The sequence below is a fragment of the Aspergillus fischeri genome, genomic scaffold (assembly GCF_000149645.3).
Source record: "Aspergillus fischeri NRRL 181 1099437636252 genomic scaffold, whole genome shotgun sequence".
NCBI lineage: Eukaryota > Fungi > Ascomycota > Eurotiomycetes > Eurotiales > Aspergillaceae > Aspergillus > Aspergillus fischeri.
The window spans coordinates 2,554,580-2,582,336 of NW_001509768.1; the positions used below are offsets into that span (position 1 = coordinate 2,554,580).

The 27,757-nt window shown below is 51.9% G+C and overlaps 11 protein-coding genes across 11 annotated transcripts, besides 3 other annotated features; 8 read left to right on the forward strand and 3 right to left on the reverse strand.

Annotated features, from left to right (window-relative positions):
- Positions 1–884: 884 nt before the first annotated feature.
- On the forward strand, positions 885–2,635 carry NFIA_070650 (putative siroheme synthase; the record flags this gene model as incomplete). The annotated part of the gene is made up of 2 exons (XM_001263790.1): positions 885–1,209; positions 1,266–2,635. The coding sequence occupies 2 exons, from the start codon at positions 885–887 to the stop codon at positions 2,633–2,635; spliced, it is 1,695 nt and encodes a 564-aa protein (XP_001263791.1).
- A 455-nt stretch (positions 2,636–3,090) lies between these two features.
- NFIA_070660 (uncharacterized protein) lies at positions 3,091–3,589 on the forward strand (the record flags this gene model as incomplete). The annotated part of the gene is made up of 3 exons (XM_001263791.1): positions 3,091–3,140; positions 3,204–3,285; positions 3,392–3,589. 3 exons carry the CDS (start codon positions 3,091–3,093, stop codon positions 3,587–3,589), a joined length of 330 nt encoding a protein of 109 aa, XP_001263792.1.
- A 534-nt stretch (positions 3,590–4,123) lies between these two features.
- NFIA_070670 (2-deoxyribose-5-phosphate aldolase) lies at positions 4,124–4,921 on the forward strand (the record flags this gene model as incomplete). The annotated part of the gene is made up of 1 exon (XM_001263792.1): positions 4,124–4,921. One exon carries the CDS (start codon positions 4,124–4,126, stop codon positions 4,919–4,921), a length of 798 nt encoding a protein of 265 aa, XP_001263793.1.
- A 1,715-nt stretch (positions 4,922–6,636) lies between these two features.
- Positions 6,637–6,702: a microsatellite.
- Positions 6,639–6,701: a microsatellite.
- Positions 6,639–6,703: a microsatellite.
- Positions 6,704–6,724: 21 nt separating this feature from the next.
- On the reverse strand, positions 6,725–8,540 carry NFIA_070680 (putative ribosomal assembly complex component Ipi3; the record flags this gene model as incomplete). The annotated part of the gene is made up of 2 exons (XM_001263793.1): positions 6,725–8,110; positions 8,193–8,540. 2 exons carry the CDS (start codon positions 8,538–8,540, stop codon positions 6,725–6,727), a joined length of 1,734 nt encoding a protein of 577 aa, XP_001263794.1.
- Positions 8,541–9,767: 1,227 nt separating this feature from the next.
- Positions 9,768–11,759, forward strand: NFIA_070690 (uncharacterized protein; the record flags this gene model as incomplete). Its single annotated transcript, XM_001263794.1, has 2 exons — positions 9,768–10,772; positions 10,827–11,759. 2 exons carry the CDS (start codon positions 9,768–9,770, stop codon positions 11,757–11,759), a joined length of 1,938 nt encoding a protein of 645 aa, XP_001263795.1.
- A 578-nt stretch (positions 11,760–12,337) lies between these two features.
- Positions 12,338–13,585, forward strand: NFIA_070700 (lipoate synthase; the record flags this gene model as incomplete). Its single annotated transcript, XM_001263795.1, has 1 exon — positions 12,338–13,585. One exon carries the CDS (start codon positions 12,338–12,340, stop codon positions 13,583–13,585), a length of 1,248 nt encoding a protein of 415 aa, XP_001263796.1.
- Positions 13,586–14,213: 628 nt separating this feature from the next.
- Positions 14,214–15,748, reverse strand: NFIA_070710 (phosphoserine phosphatase SerB; the record flags this gene model as incomplete). Its single annotated transcript, XM_001263796.1, has 3 exons — positions 14,214–14,537; positions 14,603–14,860; positions 14,921–15,748. 3 exons carry the CDS (start codon positions 15,746–15,748, stop codon positions 14,214–14,216), a joined length of 1,410 nt encoding a protein of 469 aa, XP_001263797.1.
- Positions 15,749–16,941: 1,193 nt separating this feature from the next.
- met16 (phosphoadenylyl-sulfate reductase (thioredoxin)) lies at positions 16,942–17,925 on the forward strand (the record flags this gene model as incomplete). The annotated part of the gene is made up of 2 exons (XM_001263797.1): positions 16,942–17,125; positions 17,183–17,925. 2 exons carry the CDS (start codon positions 16,942–16,944, stop codon positions 17,923–17,925), a joined length of 927 nt encoding a protein of 308 aa, XP_001263798.1.
- Positions 17,926–20,219: 2,294 nt separating this feature from the next.
- On the forward strand, positions 20,220–22,490 carry sC (sulfate adenylyltransferase; the record flags this gene model as incomplete). The annotated part of the gene is made up of 6 exons (XM_001263798.1): positions 20,220–20,388; positions 20,545–20,572; positions 20,644–20,826; positions 21,017–21,162; positions 21,228–21,297; positions 21,362–22,490. The coding sequence occupies 6 exons, from the start codon at positions 20,220–20,222 to the stop codon at positions 22,488–22,490; spliced, it is 1,725 nt and encodes a 574-aa protein (XP_001263799.1).
- Positions 22,491–22,835: 345 nt separating this feature from the next.
- Positions 22,836–24,599, forward strand: NFIA_070740 (uncharacterized protein; the record flags this gene model as incomplete). The annotated part of the gene is made up of 1 exon (XM_001263799.1): positions 22,836–24,599. One exon carries the CDS (start codon positions 22,836–22,838, stop codon positions 24,597–24,599), a length of 1,764 nt encoding a protein of 587 aa, XP_001263800.1.
- Positions 24,600–25,025: 426 nt separating this feature from the next.
- On the reverse strand, positions 25,026–27,661 carry NFIA_070750 (uncharacterized protein; the record flags this gene model as incomplete). The annotated part of the gene is made up of 2 exons (XM_001263800.1): positions 25,026–26,203; positions 26,269–27,661. The coding sequence occupies 2 exons, from the start codon at positions 27,659–27,661 to the stop codon at positions 25,026–25,028; spliced, it is 2,571 nt and encodes an 856-aa protein (XP_001263801.1).
- Between the last annotated feature and the right edge of the window lie 96 nt (positions 27,662–27,757).

A 27,757-nucleotide genomic window follows, 5' to 3' on the forward strand; every position in this document is an offset into this window, starting at 1 on the left:
CCTGCGCCTTGCTCTCCGGACCAGCTCAAGCTGGCGGAAGCTTCGTGTCACGTGACATGGCATCAGTCCGATCAACTACATTCGCGCGATCCTGGATCAACAAACCTTCCTTTATCATGCACCGCTGTTTCGCGGTCCGATATTCTCACAATGGAAGTCCTGAGAAATCGAGGGCAGCTTTTGGGGCGTTTAGCCTCCTTAGAAGATGTCTTTATCGAAGCTCACACGATGTAAGGTTCAACTGATGCTTGGGGACATGGCGATAAGAATCAGTCAGATTACGATGGAGGACCTATGGTCACTACCAGCATGAAGGCTTTTGCTTTGGCTGCCATTAAGATCCTTCCACCAGTCTCTTGTCAATTCCTCCAACTGGACCCGTTATTATTATCGTTAATGTGATTTTCTTACCAGTCTATCCCATCTGTTCCTGGTAACATCGCTGGGAGGCTTAGATAAGCAAAAGGTACGATCACGCAATATCGCATTAACTATTTCGGGCTCCACGGCGTACAAACCAGCGGAAAGAATTGAAATGTTTAAAGAGTCAATTATTTTCTTGATGCACTTGACAGATTCTCTTTGAATTTCTGTTCTATAATACTCTTGATAAGCTTATCGGTCCTGTCATCTGCGACTGTCATCTGGGGGAAGTCACTGTTATCTCCAGCGTATGAATAAGCTTCATCCTGGGTTCGGTATTTCCGCGGAAATCCAAAAAGTCATTCGAACCCTTTTGCTTAAGGTTGAGGATCGAAAGCGGTTGGACTAGATATAAGAGTCAAAGCAACCCTTCTGCAGCGTTCATATTCACGTTTTCTACCTCATAGAAGAGAACCAAAGCTCTTCGCATTGGACATTGCTTGCGGTGGCAATCTGTCACAATGAAGGATGCGTCTTGCGACAATGGCTGTCAAGCACCTTTGCTGATGGCTATGAACACCGAACATCAGGTGCACTTAATTATTGGGACGAACCCGTTAGCAGGAGCCCGTTGTGCGAAGAGTGTAGGCGTCGGAGCGAAACCTATCATCATCGCACCAGATACGGTCGATGTGCACTATACATTGACCGAACGCTTCGAAGACGGCTCAGCACAATGGATACGCAGATCGTTTCGAGACGATGATCTAACCGCCCTTGGGAGGGAAGAAGTCGACTATGTTGTCGACATGGTGTTTGTCACTCTCGGCGCGAGTGACCCGTTGAGTAAGCATTGATCAATTTTCCTATTGCAGCGTTCGTGACTGTTGACATTTCAACAGGTTCCCACATTTCGAAGCTTTGCCGACGTCTGAGAATCCCGGTGAATGTATCTGACGCACCGGATCTCTGTTCCTTTAGCTTGCTCTCTACGTACTCAGATGGTCCTCTGCACATCGGAATTACGACTTCGGGGCGTGGCTGCAAGCTTGCTTCTCGCCTGAGGAGGGAAATTTCTGCTTCGCTTCCTCCGAATCTCGGGACTGCCATCGACAGACTCGGTGCGGTAAGGAGGCGTCTTTGGGCAGAAGACTACGCTGCAGGACTCTGTGATGGCATTTTCGACGGCGATGACGATGATTCGACAGGTCAAAAACATACTTTCAATAATCTAGTCACCGAGCATGACAAATCGGCCGCCAAAACAAGACGCATGCGCTGGCTCTCCCAGATTTGCGAGTATTGGCCATTACGCAAACTCGCCGCTATTACCGATTCTGATATTGAAAGAATCCTTCAGGCCTACTCTGCTGGGAAAGAAAATGCCAGCGACATGAATGGGACTGCGCTGTTGTCTAAGAAGGGAAAGATTGTTCTGGCTGGCTCTGGTCCTGGTCATCCCGATCTGCTCACTCGCGCAACTTATCATGCGATCCAGAATGCAGACATTATATTGGCGGATAAGCTTGTGCCTGCTCCAGTCTTGGACTTGATTCCGCGCAGGACTGAGGTCCATATAGCGCGGAAATTCCCCGGAAACGCGGATCAAGCACAAGAAGAGTTTATGCAAATGGGAATCGAAGCCCTGCGCCAGGGGCGGTACGTACTCCGGCTGAAGCAGGGAGACCCGTATCTCTATGGTCGAGGAGGAGAGGAATTTGAGTACTTCCGAGGCGAAGGGTTTACCCCCTTGGTTCTTCCCGGAATCACTAGCGCGCTCAGTGCCCCATTGTTCGCGGATATTCCTGCTACCCATCGTGGTGTTTCGGACCAGGTTCTGGTCTGTACCGGCACTGGAAGGAAAGGCGCAGCTCCAGAGCCTCCTACTTACGTACCGACTCAGACAGTCGTCTTCCTGATGGCGCTGCATAGACTATCTGCACTTGTGGAATCACTGACCACGCTACCGGTGACAGATGATGGCTCCCCTGCGAGAACGGCCTGGCCCAAGGATACTCCATGCGCCATCGTGGAACGGGCTTCATGCACGGATCAGCGGGTTATTCGTTCAACTCTTGAGAATGTCTGCTTGGCATTTGAAGCTGAAGGGTCTCGCCCTCCCGGTTTGCTCATTGTCGGAGCCAGCTGCCATGTTCTACACCGACCAAGCGGTCAAAAATGGATCGTTGAGGAGGGATTTCGAGGCCTAGATGAATTGCATGCTGTTTTGGATGAGTCTATGAGGGACGGTAGTGTGCTGAATGCCTCTTGATACGGCTAGCACTTGCATTCGGTGATTTTCTGGACACGAGTTATGAGAGATCACAATCATGAGCGGGGAGTTTTGTTTCAACAGGTCTTCGATTTGAGATAGAGATACCCATATAGATTATGTTTCAACACTATGAATTGGTCACGTTGCTTTCTCATTTAGCTTTTGCATTAAAAGTAAATTCAGACTTGTTTTAATTCTTGGAGTATTTGTCAAAGTAAAAGGGACTGGGAGTACTGACGTGAAACCCATCGGAAGCATGGCTTGAGGTAGATAGTCTGGTTGGGGGGTGAGTGAAATATATCTTCTCCGTACCTCTCTACGGATACAGGGATCTATACGGAGTCACGGGTTCCGCCACTAGGCATTCAGTGTCCTCCACGGATGCTCAAGTCAGCTCTTGTCAGCATCAACCGTCTCAACAGCCATCTATCATCAACAGCACCGACTGCAACATGCCAGCAGACAACAAAACATATCTCTCGAACGGGCAGGTGCTCGCAAGGTACGGATACGATAGCCAGTACTAGAAAGCGAAAGGCAGAAGACTAATGTCATCCCACTCTAGTCCTCCCCTCTCCGTTCGCATTCTACGCTTCTTCGAGAATATCTACTTCTTCCTCGGCTTATATTTCGTGAGCCTTTTCTCGGTATGTTTGACCCGTCGATAGTCCACGACTTGGTCGTTCCTCCGCGCCTCGCCGGATCGTTCACTCCGCCCAGTATACGCCAGTTACTGACATTTGACCTTCATAGCTCGATCCCTATACTGCCGCTCAGAATTCCCAGTTCAACGTATCACGGTCAGGGAACCGTCACAATGCTAGGCCTCGCTGGGGAGGCAGTGGTCCTAGCCCTGGAGGCGGCGGCGGCGGACCCGGAGGTGGATTTGGGCCTCGCAGGATTGGGCGTGTGGACGATATTAGAGGACCGGAGTGCAAAAGCTGCCGTTGAGCTTGGGTAGTACCTCTATGTTTTGTGACTTGTCCTTCAGCGATGCTCTTGCTAGGTCGCCTTACGAGAACCAGCGGGTCTTGTACATGGCACAGGGATTTGGCTTTTATTACAGTGAAGATAATGACATCTTCGGCGTACATGTCTTGCCATTCATACATTGTAAATGCAATCTCCCGCTGAGCCGAATATGGTGTAATTTCTGTCCAGCAGGGAGTTGAGATCGTTTCGATAAGAAACTGGTCTATGCATGGATGCACTACGGCTGTGGACTCGTTATCTGTGGCATACCTGCTGGAAGAGCGGGTGTTCGGAGATCCAATCCGCATCCGCTGTTGATTCTTGAGATGAATAATGACTGCAGAGTACATCAACATCCAATGTAGCTCATCGTGATGCATTGAAATCTATGTCACGTGACTCATCGGGGTTCTCCGCAGTTGATGAGGGACGTAACAGCAAAGCTGTGTCAGCCTACTGATAGCGTTGACAGTGTGATCTTTCTCCCTACCATCCAGCAAAGCTTCCAGCACCATGACTCTCCCTACGAACAATGCCGAATGGGGTGCCGTGATCTCCAGTTACAAGGACCAGCTTCCGGAGGTCTATCCCGTATACCAAACCCCGCTTCCGTCCTCCGTGAACCGGTACATCGACCACACCCAGCTGTCGTTAGATGCGACAGACGAGGATATTGACAAACTCTGCGCGGAGGCAGCTAAACACAACTTCGCTGCGGTCTGCGTTCGCCTGCGACATGTCCGCAGGGCCGTTACAAATCTCCAGGGTAGCCCGGAGTGCACTGTGGCCTGCGTCGTGGGATTTCCTGAAGGCACGCACGACACCATGGAGAAGGAGAAGGAGGCGCTGGACGCCGCAGAACTGGGAGCGAGTGAGCTAGACATGGTGATCAATTGGCCAAAGTTGAAGGAAGGGCAGTACATGGATGTCTACGCCGATGTCCTCGAAGTACGGAAAGGGGCGCCGTCGCCAGTCAAGTTGAAAGTCATCTTGGAGACTTCACAATTGACCAAGGATGAGATTATTGCTGGCTCTGTTATATCGAGCATGGCCGGGGCCGACTTTGTCAAGACAAGCACGGGATTCAAGGGAGCGGGGGCCAATGTTGACGACGTCGCTATGATGCGGGCTGTCGTTGAGCTGGTAGGAAGGGGAACCAAGGTGAAAGCCAGTGGAGGAGTTCGCTCCGCCGAAGACTGTGTCAAGATGTTGAAGGCAGGCGCAGATCGCATTGGAACGAGTTCAGGGGTGAATATTATAAACCAGCTCGCAGGAAAGGAGACGCAACCGGCGACACCTGCAGCTTACTAGTACGGTGGTCAGTAGCGAGCCTCAACGAAGGTAGACTATTGCTTGCCACTGAGACTGAGCTTGTCGTCAGAAGAATAGTACCTTTCAAATGTCTAAAGCTATGTATCTGACTAGTAACTATGAGGCACAACGTAGGGATGGACATTGATACATTGCTGTTTGGGTGGATAGCTGGTGGAGCACGTTATCCACAAACTACCCATCAGCTGTCAATTGTTCTCCTCACGGACGGACATTTGATCGAAGGAGGATGAAAAAGATCTGCAATTATTGACGAGGATCCATCTGTCTATCCAACTCCTTTTATCCCCTCCTTCCAAAGGCGTTGCCGCCGACGAAGACAACCCTCACCTACCGATGTTACTTACCAAAGGCAAGTACTACTCGGCAGTTACTCGACATACTTCGATCGCATGACTTGCAGAGGCGACAACCTGCAAAGTCAAAAGCATTGCAATGATATCAATCTTCCCGTTTGCGATGCCAGCCATGACGCTCCCTTCACTTCAAGAGCATCTGTTGCCTATACACCGAGTGACCGAAGGAAGTGGAATCATACAGTGAATGAGAAGCTTAGTGCCAATATCGATGACATTTCCTCCTTCGTGTTTCTCAGAATAAGACTGTGAACAAACCTGCCATATCAGGTTCAATCAATTAGGCAAGGCTTTGTGTTCCCGATCCAGCGCATGTGCGTTGACGATGTCATTGTATAGGTGATGACACGATGCACTCGTTGTGAAGCTGGTGATTGAGATAAAGGGAATTTCCAGCACCCAAATCCAGTAGAAAACCCTCTTGCAGCAGTGAGTGGACTGCATTCTCATCCTACTCATCTGCTGGCAGACCTGTATTTCGTTTTCTTAGAGAAACTACCCTACCTGCGCAGAAACCCGAGTATGCATGCCAATCGGTGCAGACCGGACTGCCCCCAAATTGGATATATCATCTCCGCGTTAACCAGGTGTGCGACTACGGCGAGGCTTCTTTTTCGGTTGGCAGGGCAGGAAGGTAGGTTAGGTTGCTATCCTACTCTGTCGTGAGCACTGGTCTGCCCCTTCTTCGTTTCAAATTGGATCAGAGGAATGTGTCTCTGAAGTTTTCCCGATGAAACGATTCAACTTCCAGACCCGTCAGCCAAGCATTCCTGGTTGATGATCTAACACGAGGCTGTACATTCTGGCGTCTTACTTCTGACATCCGAGGAATGCCTGCTCCCTTCAATTCGCTTTTACGGTGGCAATGGGCCAATTGATGAGAATTCAGAGCAAGGGAGAATGGAGGAGCCAGTGCACAAGCCCCTTGATACATGGACCCCTCTTGACATTATTGCTTTTTTTCTGTCGGCTTCTGACGTGCGGCCGAAACGATAGCACCTTTCGGGCTTGAATTATTGGGGACTGAGCGTTACTATGGCTATGTGGCGGTTGTTCATGCGTTCGATGGACTTATTGATGTTGGGTTTGCCTGGACTACACGTTTGCTATGGGTGTTAGAAGTTCTGGACTTTTGTCGAAGGGATGAGATGATCGAGATAGTTTTATATATTGAGTCCATGCTTAAGACCCTTGGTGGGTTCATGACTATATACACATGCAAACTGTTCAGTATATGTAGTTTGCCCAAACTATTAGCTCATTGCGCCTTTCCTGGAAGTCTATTCAAACGATATATATGCAGATGCAGTGAAACATAGTGTCATAACAGAGAACTATAAGGAAGGGGAAGGGAAGGGGAAGGGAAGGGAAAGGGAAGGGAAAGGGAAGGGAAAGGGAAGGGAAAGATAGGAGATAGAAGCGACAATCATTGCTCGTCACTGCTTTGATCATCGGTTTCGCTAGTCTGAGCTTCCTCTTCCAATTCCATACGCCGAAGTATGGCATCACCCTTCTTCCCTTTCTTCTCGGCAGCGAACCAGGCTTCCCGCCTGCGAGTCTCGCGCTCTTCCTTTCGAGCTTGACGCAGGAGCTTTTCGCGATGGGCCTGTTCCTGCTTCTGATGCAGCTCATTGACGTAGTCATGCAGGCTGACCAGGTCCGAGCGCAGTTTAGTCACCTCATCCGTGGTAACTTGGCGGGCCGTCTGGTTGACGGCAAGTTTCTTCTTTAGTGTGGTAATTTCCTCTTCCAACGATGCGATCTGGGAGTCATCGACAATTGCCGCTTGCTGGGAGACTACTGATTGCGAAATCGTCGAGACATGGTTTCCGTCGTTCCCGGAATGTTTGAGAGCGGCAAGCTCCGCAAGACCTTCTTCCATCATTGACTCAGGGAAGAAAGCGTGTGTCAAGGCTGTAGAGAATTGATTTGTTTGATGATCGCTTAAAGTGAGCCGGGCTGTGTTAGAGGCGAGCAGATGCGTACTGAATGTATAGTCAGCGGGGACAGCGCCAGGCGTACCCGAAGACTCTGAAAGAGCATGGTCATAACGTGGCTTGACGATGGTGTGCGCTACTCGTCTCAACTCGTTTCCGGAAGACGGCAGTCCTTCCAAGGGGATCGCAATAATATTCGTCACGGGGTGGGTGTAATCTGCCAGAGTCGATGCATATTTCCGTCGAGCTACATTCCATGACAGGACCTTTCCGTTTTGATGTCCGGATAGCAAGGTCATTCCATCGTAGGACAGAGAAAGCGAGTGGACACCACCGAAGTCGGAGGACGGAGCAAGCCAGCGATCTTCCGCTGATGGTTGTGACGGAGTGGAATGTAATGAAGGATCGTGTAGGGTATGCTGTATTGACTGACTCTTGTAGAAGTCAACTGACTGGACGCTACCATCCTCATATCCCGCGTAGAATGCGCGGTCGACCGGATCGAGAGTCAAACAGGTTGCAGAGGCGGGCAATAGGAAGGTTCGTAAGGGGCGTCCCGTGTGATAATCCCAAGCAATGGCGGTGTTATCTTTGGAGGCGGACACAGCGATGTTATAGCGACCGCTGCTATGGCCCACAGCGATGGATGTGATGGCAGCGCGATGGTTTGAGAAAGTACGGATGGGCGAGTTTGGCTGCTGACGGTCCCGACCCGAGGGAGGTTTCGTGAATGAAAGGATATCAACGAGTGACCAGACATGGATACTAGCATCAGACGATCCCGAAAGAATGAAGTTGGAAGTGGGATCAACCACGAGCGATGTCACTGGTTGTAAATGCGACGCTGTCGTAGCCACTTGTCGCCCGGTGCAAGTCTACCGTTGAAGGGTTCCAGTCAGATATCCGAACCAGCACAGACGCAGAACGAGTTTATAACAACTTGTTTTGTTCACTCACCTCCCACAAAATCAACCGTCCACCTTCCGTTCCCAGAACCAGGATATCCCCATTCTTCCCACCCGCGAGCGCGATGCTGCGTATGCGCTCCGGGAAAGGGACAATTGCTTCCTGGTTTCCCTTCTCTCGGCTGTACACATGAACGATGGCTTTCTCTGACTGCGCAGCAAACACATGTGACGGACTCACAGCCAGGCAATTGGCCGCTGTTGAGCTTTTTTTGAAGGTAGAGCGTAGGTTGAGAGCGGGCTGCCACTCTTGCACACATATTCCCACATCTCTCAAGGTCGCAGCTGCTGGCGTCTTGACGGACGTCAATGTTGACGCGATAAAGCTCTCAGACAGCATGACGACTTGACCGAGAATTGAGGGAAAGGGATAGAGAGGAAAAGAGGAGCTGATGATGAAGAGCAGCTATCATAGAAACTTTTTTTTTACTTTTTCCTCTTTTGACGGATCACCGATAAAGCGGGCGATAAACGATCAGTTTGTCTTGTTTGCTCATGGGGAAGATGAGTTACTCTGTAGTCTGTATTATGCTTCTAGAAATGCCGATCAAGCTCATCTAGGAAGACAATATTAAATCTAACTAACGGACAATTCATCCGAGGAATTAACTTTGATTCTCTGGTTCGTGCCCCAATACATTGACAATAATCCTTGCCCCCCCTTCAATTCCTCCTACTGACCCTACTGTCATAGTAACAGCTCCTCGCTGGAAAAGGATGGATCGACATCGACTGCCCAGGCGAACTATTATTTTCGCCATGGTGGCCATTCATCCTAGTCTTCTTGCTCATTCTTTCTACAGTGCCTCCTGTCGGCATTGAAGCCATCTAAATGAATTAACAATGTCCTCAAAAGTATATCTGCAGCCACTACCGAAATTGTACGGCCATCGCCAAATATGGCCGCCAATGCCTGCGCCCACAGCAACCGATGCAAGGGGTCCTTTCCTAGGGGCGTACCTTTGATTGCTCGGTGCAACAGGCACATCATGTCCATAACCCAATTGGATTGAGAAACAGAGCGTGACGTCCCTTCAGAAGATCACAGGGTTACCTTGTCCCTCGCTCTGCATGTCTCATTCCTTGTGTTCTGACGAAATAGGATCGACTTGGGTAAGCAGACCACCCACGTTGTGGTGTCCCTGCAGGTGGCGCGCAGTCACCGCGGTCGATCCAATAGCCGTGGTAACTGTTTCGATCGCACCTCCCACTGGCATGCAAGGATGGTGAAGTCGTTACCTTTCCAATTCGTTCATGTTCCAAAATCTTTGGGGGGCTCTCCGGAAGGGGCAAGATACACATGCCCAATGTCTGGCCTACTGTCACCCCAGGGCATCAAGGGATGGTTGGAGTGTGTAAGCTGTGCTCGTAGTTATAGGTGATGATGGCTCTTTTAGATGATTCGCACCTGGTTCCCTTCTTCCTGGTTTGACTTCTTTGACCCATCCCAATGCTAAATGCACATTCATTATCTCACTGCTCTTCTCACGACTCTGCATGCAACATGTCCTCCACGGACCACCCCTCTCCTCGAATGTTCTCGAGACCAACCTATCATGAGCATACAATGTCCGCTTATCCCGTACCATCCTACTATGTGCCCCGTGAAGGTTCCATGGCACCGGATAATGCACATGTATCAGCCTGTCTTTCGGAAGACTATCGGCCTCGGAGAAGGAAGCAGATGACGAGTTCTCTGTCTTTCATGCCACCAACATTTCCTCGGCCTGAGCAACTACCTGACCTCACGACTCCACAGTCAAGACGGCCGGCAGACCGGGGTCCCATCTGCATTTCGCCTTTTCGTTCCGTACGGAAGATGAAGGAACCTTTCCAACTGCGCCTGCCCGGCTCCCCTTCGTTGGAGAATATCACAGCCGCCGCAAGGGAGTCGAAAGCGGCACGGCCAATGTCTGGGAATCAGACACTGCGAACATGGCGATCGGACCTGAACTTGGCTTCGAGTCTGGAGACATTCGGACTTCTGCCGAGCCCCCCTCTGTCTGACTCCAGAGAATCGCGGCCATCCACGTCGTCGACGTACTTCTCACCCAAACCGGATTCTGAGATGGAGGCGGGTGAGAGACGAATGAAACATTGCGGTTGTATTTCTGATTTCAACTCATGCGACGCTTGCGACGGTGCGCGCGGTAAGGTTACCAAAGCAGAGGAAAGGGCGACACAGGAACCAACCAATGTCCATGCGGCGTACTCCAACCTGGTCAAACGATGTGAGTCCGACGAGGGACGATTCACACCAGCCTCCACCGATTCGGAACGAACATTATCCCCCTCTCAATTCTCCGATATTGAGCTACCAGAGCCGGGGAAAGCTTCTAGCTGTGTTGTCACGGCCCAGAGAAGCCGGACAGGAACGGTTTCAAGCGTGGGGAGTAGCTGGATGCCAAGTAATCTCTCATACTTTGAGAGATGGCTTCAAGGTGTTCCGGCGACGCTAGATGTCAAGGACGAGAGGTCAAAAGAACTGAACCGGAGAAAGTGTCAGATAGTCCAAAATAGCCCTCCACGCCTGGAACGCAAACGTGAGCTGGAGGCTACAGATGAGGCTGTGGTAAGTCTCCATCTGAGAGCTACTCGTTCGCTTACCCTACTAATACAAAAGCAGATTCTCGATCTCACCAGCTGCAGCATAACTAAGCCCAAACTGGTCGATATATCCCGACAGTCATCTCCCGCCATGAGCCACACGCTCCCAAATACTACACAGCATCCAATCCCTTCCACTCCGGACATGCCAAAAGAAATATCTGCCTTCAGTCCTGACACTCCATTGGAGATGTCAGATAGTGGCTATGTTACCCATAATTCCTGTTACTCGCCAGACGAGTTCCAGGATGACAAGGAGTCGCATTATACGGATTCTATTTCAACCCATTCAGAAACAGCTAGCGAAACGATAGTGTGTGAGAAGATGGTTCTCAAAGAAGGGCCGTCCTTCTCGCCACCCAAACCAAAGCATGGGACTAGAGCCGACTCTCCGCCAAAGAGCCAAACCTCCCCAGCGCGGTCGTCCAATATGTCAGAGAAGGAAGAGCGAAGGTGGTGGGACCACGAATGGACGATCGAACAGCTGGAGCAGTCCGTTAAAGATTTCCCACGGAATATGTTGAAGCTTACGTCGCCTGTCATTATGTTCCTTCGTCAAAACAACGAGAAGGCATTGATTCGACCGTTTCGCAAAATATTCCCGGACGTCGCGGAAAATCTGCTTGACTGTCTCTGTGCGGTCCTGATAGCGCGAAACTATGTGGCCTCGTTGGCATCTACCCACCGAGGGACCAGCAGCTTATCCTATCGGTCGACATTGTCCCGCTTGGATCCAGTCCACGAGAAACCAAACTCAACGCCAGCAACGCAATTCACTCCAGCATCGCCGTCCCGTATCAGAGACCGCGTGCTGGGACCGCGAAGTACAGAGCTTCGCACAGACTTGGATCGAATCGTTGACAACCTGCTGTTCGCAGTGAGCGGCCGGTCTGATGAAACATTGAAATCGGCTGTACTCGTTTTAACCCAGGTGCTTGAATCCAAAGCCTAGCTTTGATATACGCTGGGCTCCCGATCTTTTTCTTTATGTCTTCTCAATCTTCTTTTCGTCATTTCATCTCGAATGACTTTCATGCCCTTATGGTGAGCATTACAGGTACCACCGTTGGTCTTATATATTTACTTTATTCCCTCAGTTCCAATCACTCTCGAATATGTCGTTCTCTTGCTGTTTAGACCAATGCGTTCTATATACCTGCCACTTGGAATCCAAATTTGGCGCGCTTTTTCCTTTTGTATATCATTGGCGGCTGTGGCTGGTGTATGATTAAAGAGAAGATAATCAAGAGCAATCAAAAGATACTCCAACAGAAATTCTGATCGATAGTGCAATCTATCAAAGTGATCCTACTCGGTGCTTAGTCCCTTGCGCCGAATGTGGAAACCTCAGGCATCGATCCGAAGGCAGTTAATCTAGATGAGTCAGCGTCGGAGGTAATCGTTGAGTCGCCAGAGTTGCTGGAGCCTTTCCCGCGGAATATTATCATACTAATAATTATAATTTGATATCATCGATGGTCACTCTGCCAATCCTCATATCGTCCACATAACCACTCCAGGGCTTTCATAATGGCAGTATCAACAAGTCACTTCAGATCGCTCTGTGCGTCATCAAGGTCCCTGTCGCGAACCGGAATCGTTGCCCCCATCAGCTGCCGTGGTTATGCTACAACAGAACCCTCGCCGTCGGCCACCAGCACTACAACGACAACAACAGCACGCAGACGGACAACGTTCAAAGACAAATTGAATGCCGGCCCATCGTTCGCAGACTTTGTCGGGAACGACAATGCCCCTCTCGACCCCTCCGAAGCATACGCTCTCAAGACCGCCCTCGTCGGGCCCGCCGGCCGCAAGAAGGAAATGACTCGTCTGCCGTCATGGCTGAAGACCCCGATCCCCGACTCGAAGAACTACCAGCGTCTTAAGAAGGACCTGCGCGGCCTTAATCTGCACACTGTCTGCGAAGAAGCGCGGTGTCCCAACATCTCCGACTGCTGGGGTGGCAGCGACAAATCCGCCGCCACGGCCACCATCATGCTGATGGGCGATACCTGCACCCGCGGCTGCCGATTCTGCAGCGTGAAGACCTCGCGGACGCCGTCCCCGCTCGACCCGCACGAACCGGAGAACACAGCCGAAGCGATCTCGCGCTGGGGACTCGGGTACGTGGTCCTGACCAGCGTTGACCGGGACGATCTCGCGGACGGAGGTGCCCGGCACTTTGCAGAGACAGTGATGAAGATTAAACAGAAGGCACCCAGTATCCTGGTGGAATGCTTGACCGGTGATTACGCGGGCGATCTGGAGATGGTGAAGCTGGTCGCTCGCTCCGGCTTGGATGTCTACGCACACAACGTCGAGACAGTGGAAGCCCTGACGCCTCAGGTCCGTGATCGCCGTGCCAACTTCCAGCAGTCTATCCGTGTGCTCGAGGCCGCGAAGAACGCCCAGCCCTCGCTTATCACCAAGACCTCGCTGATGCTTGGCCTCGGGGAGACGGATGAGCAATTGTGGGATGCGCTGCGCCAGCTGCGCGTGGTCAACGTGGACGTTGTCACGTTCGGGCAGTACATGCGGCCGACGAAACGTCATATGGCTGTGCACGAGTACGTTACTCCGGATCGATTCGAGCTGTGGCGCCAGCGGGCGCTTGACATGGGCTTCCTCTACTGCGCGTCGGGTCCTCTCGTTCGGAGCAGCTACAAGGCCGGCGAGGCGTTCATTGAGAATGTGCTGAAGAAGAGAAGAGCTGCCTCTGGAAGTACGGAAACAGTCGGCGTTCGGCCAGTTGCCGTGGATGAGGTGACGCGGTGAATTTTCCCTTGGGTTCTCTCTATTTCTCTCTTTTGCGTCTTTAGGATCATTTATCGGCGCCTGTTGGTTTTTCGTCGGATTCGCTTCGGGTATGATTATCACTGCAGTATTCATCGCTTGGGCCTATTATATGACACAGGTCATCATATCACTGTGACGGGTTGAAATTCGTCGAGCTAAATACGATACATAAATCAATGAGTTGGACTCATCGTGTGTATATTTGCTATCTGTTATTCGTAAAATTTCATGCATATCTACCACCCTCTCTTGCACACCCTACGCCCGCATGAGACGCTATACTCCGTACGCTTGAACAACCCACTGCCTCAAACAGAATCGGTATCCGAAAAGAGCATTGTCAAAAAAGAGTCGAAACACGATAGTAGGAAGGAAAAGAAAGTAGATGGCTCGCACATATCAAATCCGAGCCTCCTAGGCCAAAGACAAATAAGGATCGAAAGCAAGAAACCTTCGTCCAATGCTCTCTATGCTTGTTGACAAGACGGCATTGAAGTGAGGGCTGTCCGCACCAGGCGGACAATTCCCATGCTCTCCTTTCATTCAGAAGAACATTCATGGTAAGAGTGATATGTATCGGTGAACCAAACCATGAGAAGCATGGTTTTCAAGCATCGTCGGAAACTAACTCCTTGATGTCCTCTTTCGTCATACCAAAGAGATAGAGAATGTCCAACATACTTTCACCATTGAGACGAGTCGGTGCCTCAAGCTGGACCTTGGACTTGGCGCGCCAGGCGACTCCAAGGCCAGCCGCATGAAGCATAAGAAGGTCGTTCGCACCGTCGCCGACAGAAACGACCTGGGAGATTAGAATGCCGTTATCTGCCGCGAGAGACTTGAGAAGCTCACGCTTCTTGCTTGCATCGATAATAGGGTGAGTCGGTACAAGCTTGCCGGTGAGGATTTGAGACGCCTCGTCGATTTCGAGCTGAAAAGGAATATTAGTCAATGACTGGCTCAAGGAAGTTGGCATGAGGAACGGGGGGAACCCACGTGATTGGCAAACGCATAATCGATGCCGAGTTGGCCAGCGAGCCATTCCGCCAGAGGCTGGAATCCTCCGCTCAAGACCGCGAGTTTGCAACCGAGCTTCTTCAGAGCTTTGCACAGTTCGCGAGCGCCAGGCGAAACGGTGAGTATAGGCTTCAACTTCTCGAACACGTCAGCTGGAACGCCCTTCAAGAGACCGACACGCTCTTTAAGCGACGCGGAGAAGTCAAGCTCTCCGTTCATGGCACGTTCAGTAATTTCCTGGCCGCCCAAAGTTAGTGGTTGTGCTATTCATTATACTTGAAGCTGCCCGCTACGAACCGAGACTTCCTTCTCAACGCCAACGAATTTGGCAATTTCGTCGATCACCTCATTCTGGATCAAAGTGCTGTCCATATCAAATACGACCAGACGCTTGTGACGACGGAAGACGCTTTCCTTCTGAAGGACCACCTCGACATTCCATTCGCGCTCGAACCGCCATATGCTCTCGTGTTTGCGAAGATCGTCGAAAGAAAGATACTCGGGGTTCGGCGGAGGAGAGAGGGTAACCTCGACGACGCGCGGTTGATCATCTTGATCCAAACAGCGATGAGAGGTATTCATGCGCTGGTAAGGCGTCGAAAGGGATTCCATAATCTGGAGGAAATTGGTCAAACACAGCTGGGAGACGAACGGACCGTACAGATGGTCGAGTGGCTCCGGCTCCGGAGCTGGAGGCTCCCGTGGGAGCTTCTCAATATCAACCGTCGGGGCGGATCCCACAGGAACCATGGGGGACGGGAGCTTATTCGCATTTGGGGAAGAGTCGGGATGGAGATGAGGATGGACGGGATTGGCGGACTTGTAGATGATAGTTGCTACCAGTTTTGGAGTTCCAGTAGGAAGGGGATTTGTCTGATGATTGAAAATGGTGTGAACAATGCCGCTTTCAGTGACCTTTTCGGGATCGGGGCTGATGGGATTAACATGGAGATTAGAGAGCGACTGTAGTAGAGACTCGCGGGAGGCTCCCAGGACATCTTCGATGTTTTGAGTGAATGAAACCGGGGGCTTGTACTGTTGATGGTCCTGGATGAAGGAGTTACTCGAAAGAGACTGTCGTAGCACCGGACGCGTTGGACGTGCTATAGGGTTAGGTGCTGCCATTGTGTCGCAACGACGGACAAAGTCTCTTGTGATTGAGAGGGGCAGAACGATAGAGCGGATAACCGGCGGTCTTTTTCACAAACAACCGAAAGCGATCGTCCAAAAGGCACCCTGGTAGATGACTGGAGACTCGAAGTAAACAGCCAGTCCGAGACAAGAATAATAATGATATGATAACGGGGATGGTTGACTCTTGACTAGTCGCAGTACGTCGTCGGTAGTTTGTCAGTTCCCTGCGACGATCGGCCGGTGGGCGGCACGTGGTGGGGGCAGTCCCAAAGAGGAAAACATGAATCACGTGTGTGAGAGTAGGCTTGGCGCTTCACCGCCCGGCAGAAACATCAGCACCTGATCAAACCGAGCCAGTTATTATTATAACTTGGGCTGCGACGCCAGTTGTCCGAACAAATAAAGGCCATACTAGGTGTCTATATTCGGACTTACGCACTGATTGTTTAAATGTCTAAATGGGCAACAGGACCATGATTCGGTGTCGTGTAAGATATTTGCTTCCCCTCGTTTCGACGCTTGCTGATACACCAACCAGAGACCCTAGCATGGCGATGAGACTACGGGCTCATCTCGGATGCAGCCCGGGAGCTGATAAGACGAGCAATCTATGACTCTGCCAGGCTGCAGCTCGGATGAATACCCTTCATCTGCATTAATAATGCTCATTCTCCTGTGTTCCACGCTTGTTCCAGAAGGGACAGTGAACAGGAGAGCTTGCAAGCAGATCTTGATGACATAAGCCATTCCGGTTGGGCAGAGATGCTGGAAGCGCAAGTATTGCGTGATTTCCCCAGGGCATGAGGAAATTGAATTTTTCAGCAATGCCTCTTGAAAGGGCAGGCGGTCACAGCCAATGTCGTGATTGAGCACGGCAAAATCAGCCGGCAGATAGCGCAAGTAAGTATGAGAACATAGAGGGGGGCAGCAGCGTGCCGTTACCGGATTATGTCGTGATTGTCCCTGTCTGCCTCTCTCTTATATCAGTCTTGCCATTGGCATCTCTGTTCTGGTCCTTCTATCAGTCAACCAGACTTGAATCTGTTCTGTTCTCCCTCTTTCATCATATCTCTGTATCCACTCTAGATCTATAAACATAAACAATTCATTGTTGCACTCATCATACAACGTTCCTGTGTTTATCCCCTGGTTACCCGAAGAGGTCCATCACAACACAACTCAGGATGCCTGCCAAGCTGCCTTCGAACTACACCTCTGATACAGAGGCCGCTGTCGACTCCAGAGATCTTCAGACAGAATCCGGCTATGTCAGTGGGGATTCAAGTGATGTCTACACTCCGGAGATTGTCTTCACCAAACCACACCTGCAATTTCTTAACAGGCAACTCCAGTTCCTTGAGCCTCAAGGTTAGTACCGTGTTTCCCTCGGGACTCTCTAGTATGCCAAGTAGCTGACAGACATAGAAATCTTGAGATGGTGTATCACATCCCTTCCTCATCTCTTCCAGACCACTGCGTTTGGTTTGACCGGACTTGTCACCCTTGACATGCTTTCCAAGCTTCAAGTGCCCCGCCCACAGATGGTTGATTTGATCTTCCTCGACACTCTCCACCACTTCCCAGAAACCCTGGCTCTGGTTGACCGTGTCCGCAAGAGGTACCCGCTGAACAACATCCACATCTACAAGCCAGCTGGTGTCGAAACTGCGGAAGAGTTTGCCAAGAAGTACGGAGCCAAGCTCTGGGAGACAGACGATCAGTTCTACGACTGGGTTGCCAAGGTCGAACCGGCCCAGCGTGCCTATCGTGAACTCAACGTTCATGCTGTTCTCACTGGACGCCGCCGCAGTCAGGGTGGCAAGCGTGGCGATCTCGATGTGATCGAGGTCGACGAGGCCGGCCTCATCAAGGTCAACCCTCTGGCCAACTGGACTTTCGAACAGGTCAAGCAATACATCAAGGAGAACGATGTGCCTTACAACGAACTGCTGGACCGTGGCTACAAGAGCATCGGTGACTGGCACTCCACACAGCCCGTCAAGGAGAACGAGGACGAGCGATCCGGCCGCTGGAAGGGCCAGGAGAAGACCGAGTGTGGCATCCACAACCCTCGCTCCAAGTACGCCCAGTACCTGATGGAGCTGGAGCGTAAGAGACAGGAGGAGGCTCTGTCGCAGGCGCTTCAAAACCAGCTCACCACTGCGTAGACATTCTTGTCTGTTCTTGATTTGCATCTTCACTGGCGTTCTCGGGTTACATCTAGCGAAGTTCACGCAGCCTTGATATCATTTGACATCCCTTAGAGGCACCAGGCCGAGGGATTTATGCCGTTATGAATTGTGGGGTTAATGGGTTCAAAAGCTTGCCGTGCCGTTTCCTACCCTTGGGGTTTTGTACATAGCGAGGACTGGCACCTGGCAAAGGATGACATATGGTCTATCCATAATAACGATTAGCATGATAGAAACAATGATTTTCTTCGAAGCTGAATTGACTTGACTAAACTGCAGAATGACTGAATTCAAGGTATATATACCGAATCCATTCTTCATACTATGGGGTTAGTCGCCAAGAGCAAGGCCATATGTGGTGTAAAACTAAGAGCCTGTATCGTGCATTCACTACGGATTAATTACCCATCGTCAAGGTAATGCCCAGGCTTTACGTGACAGTCAATCCAAAAACACATAAAATCCACGCCTGAACCCATTGCAAGATGATAAAAGAGGAATTTTGGCATTCACCAGACTAAGAGTCTAAGATTGAGGGGTACTGACATCTGGTGCAGGTTGCGCGATGGCGTGATTAGATCTAATCTTATCAATCTAATCACAATTATCAGCAGGAACACCAGTATTCTGATTGGACAACAGCAACCATCCATCTTCAAGCGGTATTTCATCCTTCGGTCGAAGAGAGGTTAGAGCATAGCAAAGCATTCTTTTTCAATAGAACATCCGAGACGCTGACTTGCGACGTCCAGTCGTTGTGTCTGTTTTATCTGTTGTTGCCGGCACGAGCATTCAGCGGTTGACCTGCTGAGCGCCAGCTCATTCCTACTATGGAAGATCTCGCGTGCAATCAACGTCATGTTGAGTACGATTCAGCAAGGTCGTTTACTAGACTGAGACAAGCACCAAGCTCTTATTTAAACCCTGAAGGCCAGGACTTGACGGTTCGAATTAAGCCCATCATCGACCATCACGATGGCCGTAGAACGAGCTGGGAGTCAACTTCCTGTCGTGCAAATCTTCGTACTCCAATGTTTGTTACTATTATTAACCTGATTGACTTTGATGGTTACTGTTAAAGCACTGTTTCGATTCTCCAACTGCTGGCGGTCAGTAAACCACCGTACTGGCAATGACAGGGACGAGAAGATAGGGCTGATTTTGGCACGTGACACTAAATGCCAAGAACCACCAAACTCAAAAAGAAATTGACAATCACGCAAGCCGTGCGGAGAATGTCGTGATGGCTTGAGTTGCCGCTGATAGGCTTATCGGTAGCAGCATGTGGCGTTTCAGGCTAGAAGGAGTTCTAGAGCTGTGGTTTCAACCTTTTCTGCAGTGTTTTGATGGGTATACCGGTATAGATCGGATCTGAGGTGGACTATGTTTTCATTGCTCTGTATCTATCTTTGTATCTACATACTTTGTGCCCATGCTTGACATCTTGAGAACTCGAGATGACTCCTGTGAGGCATCAAGGCTGAAGATGTGGGGAGAGGCAACGTAAGAACATCTCTCGCCGCGTAGTAATTAATCCCACTTCCCCTGAAAATCATGACTCGTTCTAGGCGACGCTGACGATTCACGAGGATATCCAATGTACTCCCACGGAGGTACAACTGTCAGCAGTAGCAGTACCTTTAGTCAGATGTAGTCGACAGGATTAGTAGATCGAATTGAAGATGGTATTACGGAGTCCGAACCAATGTATGGGAGTAGGAGGAAGCAGACCTTGGTATCGGCGATTTCGGCGGCCGATTCGATGACGAATGATGGCACTACATCTTACTCGACTGTCAATGTATGAAACAGTCGTATGAAGTGAATGAAAATATCACGATCGCGGACTCGCTGTATCAGCGTTATTGTCCAGGGGACGGAGAAGAAGAATAATAGCCTAATACTAGAAATAATGATGTACGAGGGAGAAAAGGTACGCAACGACGTAGACAAGGCCAGCTCCACTATCGGACAGTGAACTGCCATTTGCCGGGTCCCAAGAGAATATTATGGGGACTCATCAAGACTCCAGGACAAGATTATTATTCTTGTTTCCAGTGCTACGTAGTCGTCCGTATCTTAGACTATGGTTCGTAGTAATCAAGGAAGTTTAGTATTAATAGATAGAGTCTGTCTTCCCTTGGCTCATCTCCTCTTGCCCGCCAACTTTTTCCTTCCTACCCCTCTCCCTTCCCCCCTCTATTGCATTCCACCTTTTGTATAACTTACCTCCAAAAAAAGTTCCCTGTATCTTTTTCTTCACACACAAAATGGCCAATCCTCCTCATGGTGGTGTCCTCAAGGACCTGCTCGCCCGTGATGCTCCCCGCCACGACGAGCTCGAGATTGAGGCCGAGCAGCTGCCTGCCATTGTCCTCACCGAGCGCCAGCTTTGCGATCTCGAACTGATTATGAACGGTGGTTTCAGTCCTCTGGAGGGTAAGTTTACTCATTTCGGTCTTCAATTTGAGACCGGTGGATATTTTCAATTGCTGTCGAGGGGGCACAAGGCTGTCGCGGGGGAATCGGAGGGAGGGGAATTCTAATGAGGGGGTCTGACTGGGAGTGGTTGCTAACGCCGAACCTCGCATACAGGTTTCATGAACCAGAAGGACTATGACAGGTATGCTCTCACTTTTGCTCTCACGCAATAAATTACATTCCGATATACTGACGGCAATTCGCTCCACTCAGTGTTTGCGAAAATGTCCGTCTCGCCGACGGCAACCTCTTCTCCATGCCCATCACCCTGGATGTGTCCCAGGCCGTTATCGATGACGGCAAGCTCAAGCCCGGCTCCCGCGTCACCCTGCGCGACTTCAGAGACGATCGCAATCTAGCCATCCTCACCATTGACGATATCTACCGCCCTGACAAGTGAGTTTCGTTCTGCTCCTTCTTGGCATCTGTCGATCTTGTCCTATTTTCACCGCGAACGTGGTTTAATTGTCCTGCGTTGTTTATCCGGAACAACAGACGCAACGCTGCAATTGACCACAGTAATCGCCCCATTTAATCAGAGATCCGTGCGTACAGTGGGCCTGGCTGACTTGTTTTCATTACGTAGGGCTAAGGAAGCCAAGCTGGTCTTTGGCGGTGATGAGGAGCACCCTGCCATTAAGTATCTCTACAACAAGGTTCAGGAATTCTACGTTGGAGGAAAGATCGAGGCCATCAACAAGCTCAACCACTACGATTATGTCGCTCTCCGCTGTACGTCCGATCGTTCGCTCGAGCTTCAAATACGAAAAATGATTGCTAATAAACCCCGGTTATAGACACTCCCGCGGAGCTGCGTGTTCACTTCGACAAGCTCGGCTGGAACCGAGTTGTTGCTTTCCAGACTAGGTATATTTCTTTCCACAACCTACGTCAAAGTAATCTCGCGGGACTGCAGCTGACTGGTTTCAAGAAACCCCATGCACAGAGCTCACCGTGAGCTGACCGTCCGTGCTGCTCGCGCTCGCCAGGCCAATGTCCTGATCCACCCCGTTGTCGGTCTCACCAAGCCTGGTGACATCGACCACTTCACCCGTGTCCGCGCCTACCAGGCTCTCCTCCCCCGCTACCCCAACGGAATGGCCGTCCTGGGTCTTCTGGGTCTTGCCATGCGTATGGGTGGACCCCGTGAGGCCATCTGGCACGCCATCATCCGTAAGAACCACGGTGCCACTCACTTCATCGTCGGACGTGACCACGCTGGTCCCGGCAAGAACTCCAAGGGCCAGGAATTCTACGGCCCTTACGATGCTCAGCACGCTGTCGAGAAGTACAGGGAGGAGCTCGGCATCGAGGTCGTCGAGTTCCAGCAGGTCACCTACCTGCCCGACACCGATGAGTACAAGCCCAAGGACGAGGTCCCCGCTGGTGTCAAGACCCTGGATATCTCCGGTACCGAGCTGCGCAACCGCCTGCGCACCGGTGCTCCCATCCCCGAATGGTTCTCTTATCCCGAAGTTGTCAAGATCCTCCGCGAGTCTAGCCCTCCTCGCCACACTCAGGGTTTCACCATCTTCCTTACCGGGTACATGAACTCCGGCAAGGACGCTATTGCCCGTGCTCTCCAGGTCACCCTCAACCAGCAGGGAGGCCGCTCCGTCTCCCTCCTGCTCGGTGACACCGTCCGTCACGAGCTCTCCTCTGAGCTGGGATTCAGCCGCGAGGATCGCCACACCAACATCCAGCGTATCGCTTTTGTTGCCGGTGAGCTAACCCGCGCCGGTGCCGCCGTCATCGCCTCCCCTATTGCTCCCTACGAGGAGTCCCGCAACGCCGCCCGTGACGCTGTTACCCAGGCTGGCGGCAACTTCTTCCTGGTCCATGTTGCTACTCCCCTCGAGTACTGCGAGAAGACCGACAAGCGCGGCATCTACGCCAAGGCCCGCCGCGGCGAGATCAAGGGTTTCACTGGTGTCGACGACCCCTATGAGACACCTTCCAAGGCTGATCTTACCGTCGATGTTTCGAAGCAGACCGTTCGCAGCATCGTCCACGAGATCATCCTCATGCTCGAGACCGAGGGCTTCTTTGACCGTTCTTAGAGTAGCATAGGCGCTTTGGATGACTGTTCTGTGATACCATTGGGGATTTCGAGTAAATACTTGGAGGATCTGTTTATAGAATATACTGTTTCTGTGTGAAATTTAATGCCTTGATTCCCCTTGGCAATTGCCCAAGTGTCTTATAGAATAATCAACCTGTGTCCGGCGAGTATCAATAATCTCAACATGATCTTGACTCGGCCCATATCACGTGACCCATGTGTAACTGTCATCGGATGCAAACAGCACAAACATAACGATTCGTCAATGCGTCTGCGACATCTTCTCTCTAGAAAGGCAATGAGTTAGGACCTACAGACAATTATCGACACCAAACGTTAGAGCATGCTACCACCTCGGGTCTCTGCTGGTCGAATACCAACAGTGAGCCGGCCACTAATACCGCCGAGCAGCCATGGCCTCCGCCATCAATTCCGTCCATTCACCCACCGATCCCGACTTCTGCTTCTCTCCCCGCCACTAGGTCGGCCTCAGGTACCATTTCTGTCGCCCTTGGCGAGCACTCGCCCTCTCCCGCCCCTGTCGATCCATCTCCGTCAACATTTCGCCCGGTTAATTTCCACCGAGCGCCGCGATTACTACAAGCGCCGCCTGTCGCGCGGGCTGCGGATCGGGCTGACGTTCTACGCCATCCTGGTACTGTTCCAGGTGATCAAGCTGGGCGTTTACCAAGAGGAAATCGAGCACCAGTGGCCCACGCCGTCGGAATGGTCGTGGAAGAGTCGCTGGTGTCTGCGGTCCGCGCAGGCGCTGCAGAACCCCGAGCAGATCGGGAAGCTCATGACCAACTGGCCCATGGTTGCGGGGTACCTGCGGGAACTGCTGGAGCGGCTGGAGAACCCGGAGGGCGAGGGTAAGGGGATCAAGGAGCAGGCGGAGGGTGGGATTCTTGTTGAGGGCGTGGGGAGGACCGGCTTCGATATCACGGCTAAGAGTGAGCCGTGGCGGAGGGGCTATCACCAGGCGCTGATGGGGGCGGCCAAGGCCGCGGAGAATCTGGAGGGGTGGCTGACGGATCGGAAGCAGCGGATCTCTGCTCCTGCGGAGTATGTGGTTGGTCCTTCGAATCCTCGGCCCAAGCCTATGCCGGCGGGCCAGAAGCAGGTCCCCCGGGAGGAGGATAGCGAGCCGGCGTCGCCGAGTCCGGAGGTGTTTTATATGAAGGTTTTGACGACCAAGGGGTTTGACACAAGGCAGAAGCTTGATGCCGCGTTGGCTTATGCCGACTGGCTGGATTATAAGGGGCTGCAGGAGACCGCCCGCGACATGTATGCTTGGGCCATGGATATCGCTGCGGCCGGATCACCGGTAGACGCCAGCAAAGTGGTGAACACGAAAACGGGGGTCCTGAAGAACGACACCCAAGCGCTACCGTCTGAGAATATACTGCGGGTATCGACTGCGCTGGCGGTACATCATGCCCGGCAAGGCAACCTGCCCACCGCCCTATCCATCTTCACATCGGTGCTTAAAGCTCGCCGTTCCCTCCCCCCGCCTCCGCCTGACGCCAAACCTTTTGTCCTCCCATCCATCCCCAAATCAACCCGAGACCCTTTCGTCTCACTCTACAACTCCATTAAAACCATGTTGGTCCCGGCCGAATACCCCCCGCCCCTCCCATCGGGCGACGAACCCCCGCTCCGCACTCCCACCTCCGCCTGCGAAGAGGCAGGCCTCATGACATACATCGGCGAGATCATCTACGCGTCCTCCTCCAAGGAAGCCGGTCTCGCCTGGACGCGCGACGCAGTCGACATGGCCGAATCCACCATCCTCGAACTCGGTGGCTTGGAAGACCATAACCCCCGGCACCGCTGCGCCGAGTGTCTCCGCGTGGGTCTGGAGAACTGGAAGACAATGGTCTCCAAGCTGGTCGCGCAGGCGGAAAGAGAGGAACGCGAGAGCATCGAGAAAGCCAAGCATTCCTGGTTCGGAGGCGAGAAGCAGATGGAAGCTAAAGCCCTTGAGCGGAAGCGATGGGAGGCCGAGCGGTTGATTCTCGACGATAGGATCAAGAAACTCTGGCCTATTATCGACGGGGAGGCGGGTTTGGAGGGTATCGCGCCCAATAGTTCTCTGTTTGTTTGACTGCTGTTCGGGAGGTTTTGATTCACATGGAGTTAGGCCGGAGTATCATTTGCATCAAAAGGTTGCGTTGCGTGTATACCGTTCTCTGTACACTACTTGATTGAGATCTTGAATCATATTTGGATGTTAGTCTTGACTATATTGTAATGTCAGACTGCACAGAAAAGAGTACGATAAGCTGAAGCTGAGAATCTCAACCGCAATATCTTAGCTATGAACAACAGGATCCGATAACCAATCATGGCCAGGAACAGAATAAGCAAGGGAGTATCCAACATTATGTACACTAAGAAAGAAAGAACCGGCGTGAAGAGCAGAGCACCTATATCCACTAAACATGACGCTGCTTTTCTCCCGATCGATTAGCACGGACAGTAGAACAGAACGGAACAGGTATCCCAGTCAAGTCAAATCAACAGAATCATGTCAATTACCACCAACGACAGTCCCATTAGGCATAGTAATAGTAAACTCGTCAAAGTTGAGCGTAAAGTTCCCCTTGATGCCGGAAGCCGAGAGGTCGACGTCAAAGATGCCCGTCTGCGAGGTCGAGTACGAATGAGCCAGGTACGTCTCGATATTGCCTTCGGATTGCATCGCCGCGGTGAACGCAGCTGTTTTCTCGAATATGTACAGGACAGCAATGCGCGAGAAGTCGAGCACCTTTCCCGGGATGGCGGGAGGGGTCGGCGTGGACGTGGGTTCGGGCGGGGGCGTTTCCTGGGTGGTCTGCTCAGTGAATGTAACAGAGGATGGGGTTGCCGTGGTTGCTGCTGCGGTGCTGGTGTACGATTCATCGAAGATGATACCGTTCTTGGTGCCCACCGAGCCGCGAGCAGCTAGGGTCTGCGTCGGAATATCCCTTGTCGTAGAACTCGGTGCTGATTCCTTGACGGCGGGGGCAAGTTCTTCGGATGCCAACCAGTCGGCGACCGGTTCGATCAGAGAAGTGCGACGGACTTTGTTGGAGGTGGAGGAGAGGCTTTTGAAAGAGACGAGTGAATTCTCGGTCGTGCAGGAGACATTGTTTTGGCTGAAAAGCGCCATGATGCTCATCGAGTCCAACGGAATGCTGAAATTACTGCTTGCCTCTTTGAATAAGCGTGGGAGATCGCTGCCCATGGTCGCATTCTTGGATGTCGAGTTCTGAACGATCTCAGTCGTCACACAGCTCGCATCGCCGGCCACAGTGCAGCGAGAACCTGTATAGCCGTTGGCGCAAACGCACGAGCAGATACTCCCACTCGAGACGCTAACACCGCCATTTTCACAGGGCGCAGTCTTTTCGCATTGTGACATAGAGGTGGACTTGTGGTCGGGAACTGCGACCAGGAAGACGGGCACAAGAACAGCGACGAGAATTACGGAGATGATCAGAAAGCAGACGAGTATGAACAACCACGGCGGCATGCCACAGCAACGGCGCGAGCGCTGCTGGCCTTTCTCCTCGTCAGTTTCGGGGCACGTTTCCCGCGATCGTAAATGCTGCATAGGAGTCCTCCGGAAGAAATCCGGCCAGGAAGAGCGCACTTCTGGCGTTCCTGCTGGAGGCGGGAAAGATGCTAGGATGTCCTTGATAGATCCTGATTGGCGAGCGTTGTGACCTGGATGAGGAATCAATTTGGTTCGAAAGTTTCGGTCTCATGCATCCAGTGAATGTGTAACTTACCTTGCGCGAATCTACTGCCCCCGTCATTGAGCAGGTCATTCCTACTGGCCGTCCTTCCGTGCTCCAGATTTGTAGCGAGCCTCGTGGCCCGTCGAATCAGGTCAGGCAAGCTTGTGAGACTGCCTCGGGCTTCTGCTGCTCGGACAGCCCCGAGATCCAGGCGAGGTGGTCTGCGGCCTCCCGGCCTCTTGTCGCTCATGGTTGGTGCAGCCTTGGGCAGGATTCCCAACTCCTTCTGCGGAGATCCCATATCATCATCCGTGTGCTGGAGTGCAGGATGTCGGCCGCTGATGTCCACAACGATCGGTGGTTTCTCCGGATCGAGTACAGACGAATCGGTCGAGATTGTAGAGACGGAATGTCTTTCGTTCTTTGACCCTGCTGCAATCTTCCCTGAAGCAGTTCCGGCATGCACGACATCGCTGACCGAACGCTCTCCTACCATTGATACTGGGGATGGGCTGCTGGGCTTCTGGATCATTCGCAGCGACGGTTTGCCCCTTTTGCCGAGGCTGGCTTGTCTGACAAGGTTCGAATCTCCCTCGTGAACGCTAGGCGGGGAATGCTGATCGTCGTCCGACTCGACGTCTAGGTAGGCTCCAAGAATTTCAGACCCGGCCGGTGCAGAGCCCCAGCTAGACGGAATGACTCGGCTGGATGCATACGACCCCTGCAAGATGGTTGGGCTGTCGGAGAGTTCTTCTGGGATCGGAGAGACCGACGACCTCCGCTTCGTGGAGAATCTCGCAGCATTTGATGGGGCAAGTCGTCTCTGGTGCTGCCTTAGGGCCGGGTTTGTTTCTGCAGGTGCAGGTTGGGCGGGAAGAGCAAAGTCGGGAATAGACGGAATAGACATGAAAGAAGAAGCTGTGGACTGCCTAAACGAGTCATCAGTTGTCATAGGAACTCGCGGGGCTGCATTTGCAGCACGATCCGGCCCGTAAGGTGGAAGATGCCCCTTAAAGGGCGGACGGGGAGGTGGTGGATTTGGCAAAGGGTGCGAGAACGATGGGATAGGCCGGGCCAGATGAAGGGGACTGGGTGCTATGTCCGACATGCTTCTTTCAGAATAAACCGACGGAGACGGGGCATCAGGCCGTGGTGGTCGCTCGGGAGGGAGCCCCTTTGGGATGAACAGCCTTGCTTGAGTACCGGACACGTTCGTTTGCAGACCACCGTCAGTCGGTAAAGGCCATTGGGTCATATGGGACTGATCTGCCTTGACCTTTGGGGTGGGACCAGGATGAATACTTTGCGACGGCGCCATCGCGATATCCGGACGTCTGCCGGCCTCTAACATCTGTCTCGCCCGTTTGACGGAACCTTTTCTGTCGACGTTTGGGCCTGTCGATTGGAAGCCATGGTCCGAGCTCTGGAACGGAGTTGGTTCCATTTCTTGTGTTGTTAATCCTTTTCTGTTTTTCTGCGAATAATGTAATGAATGTAAATGGTCTATGTCAAGCCTACAATTGCCAGCATAGGGGCTATG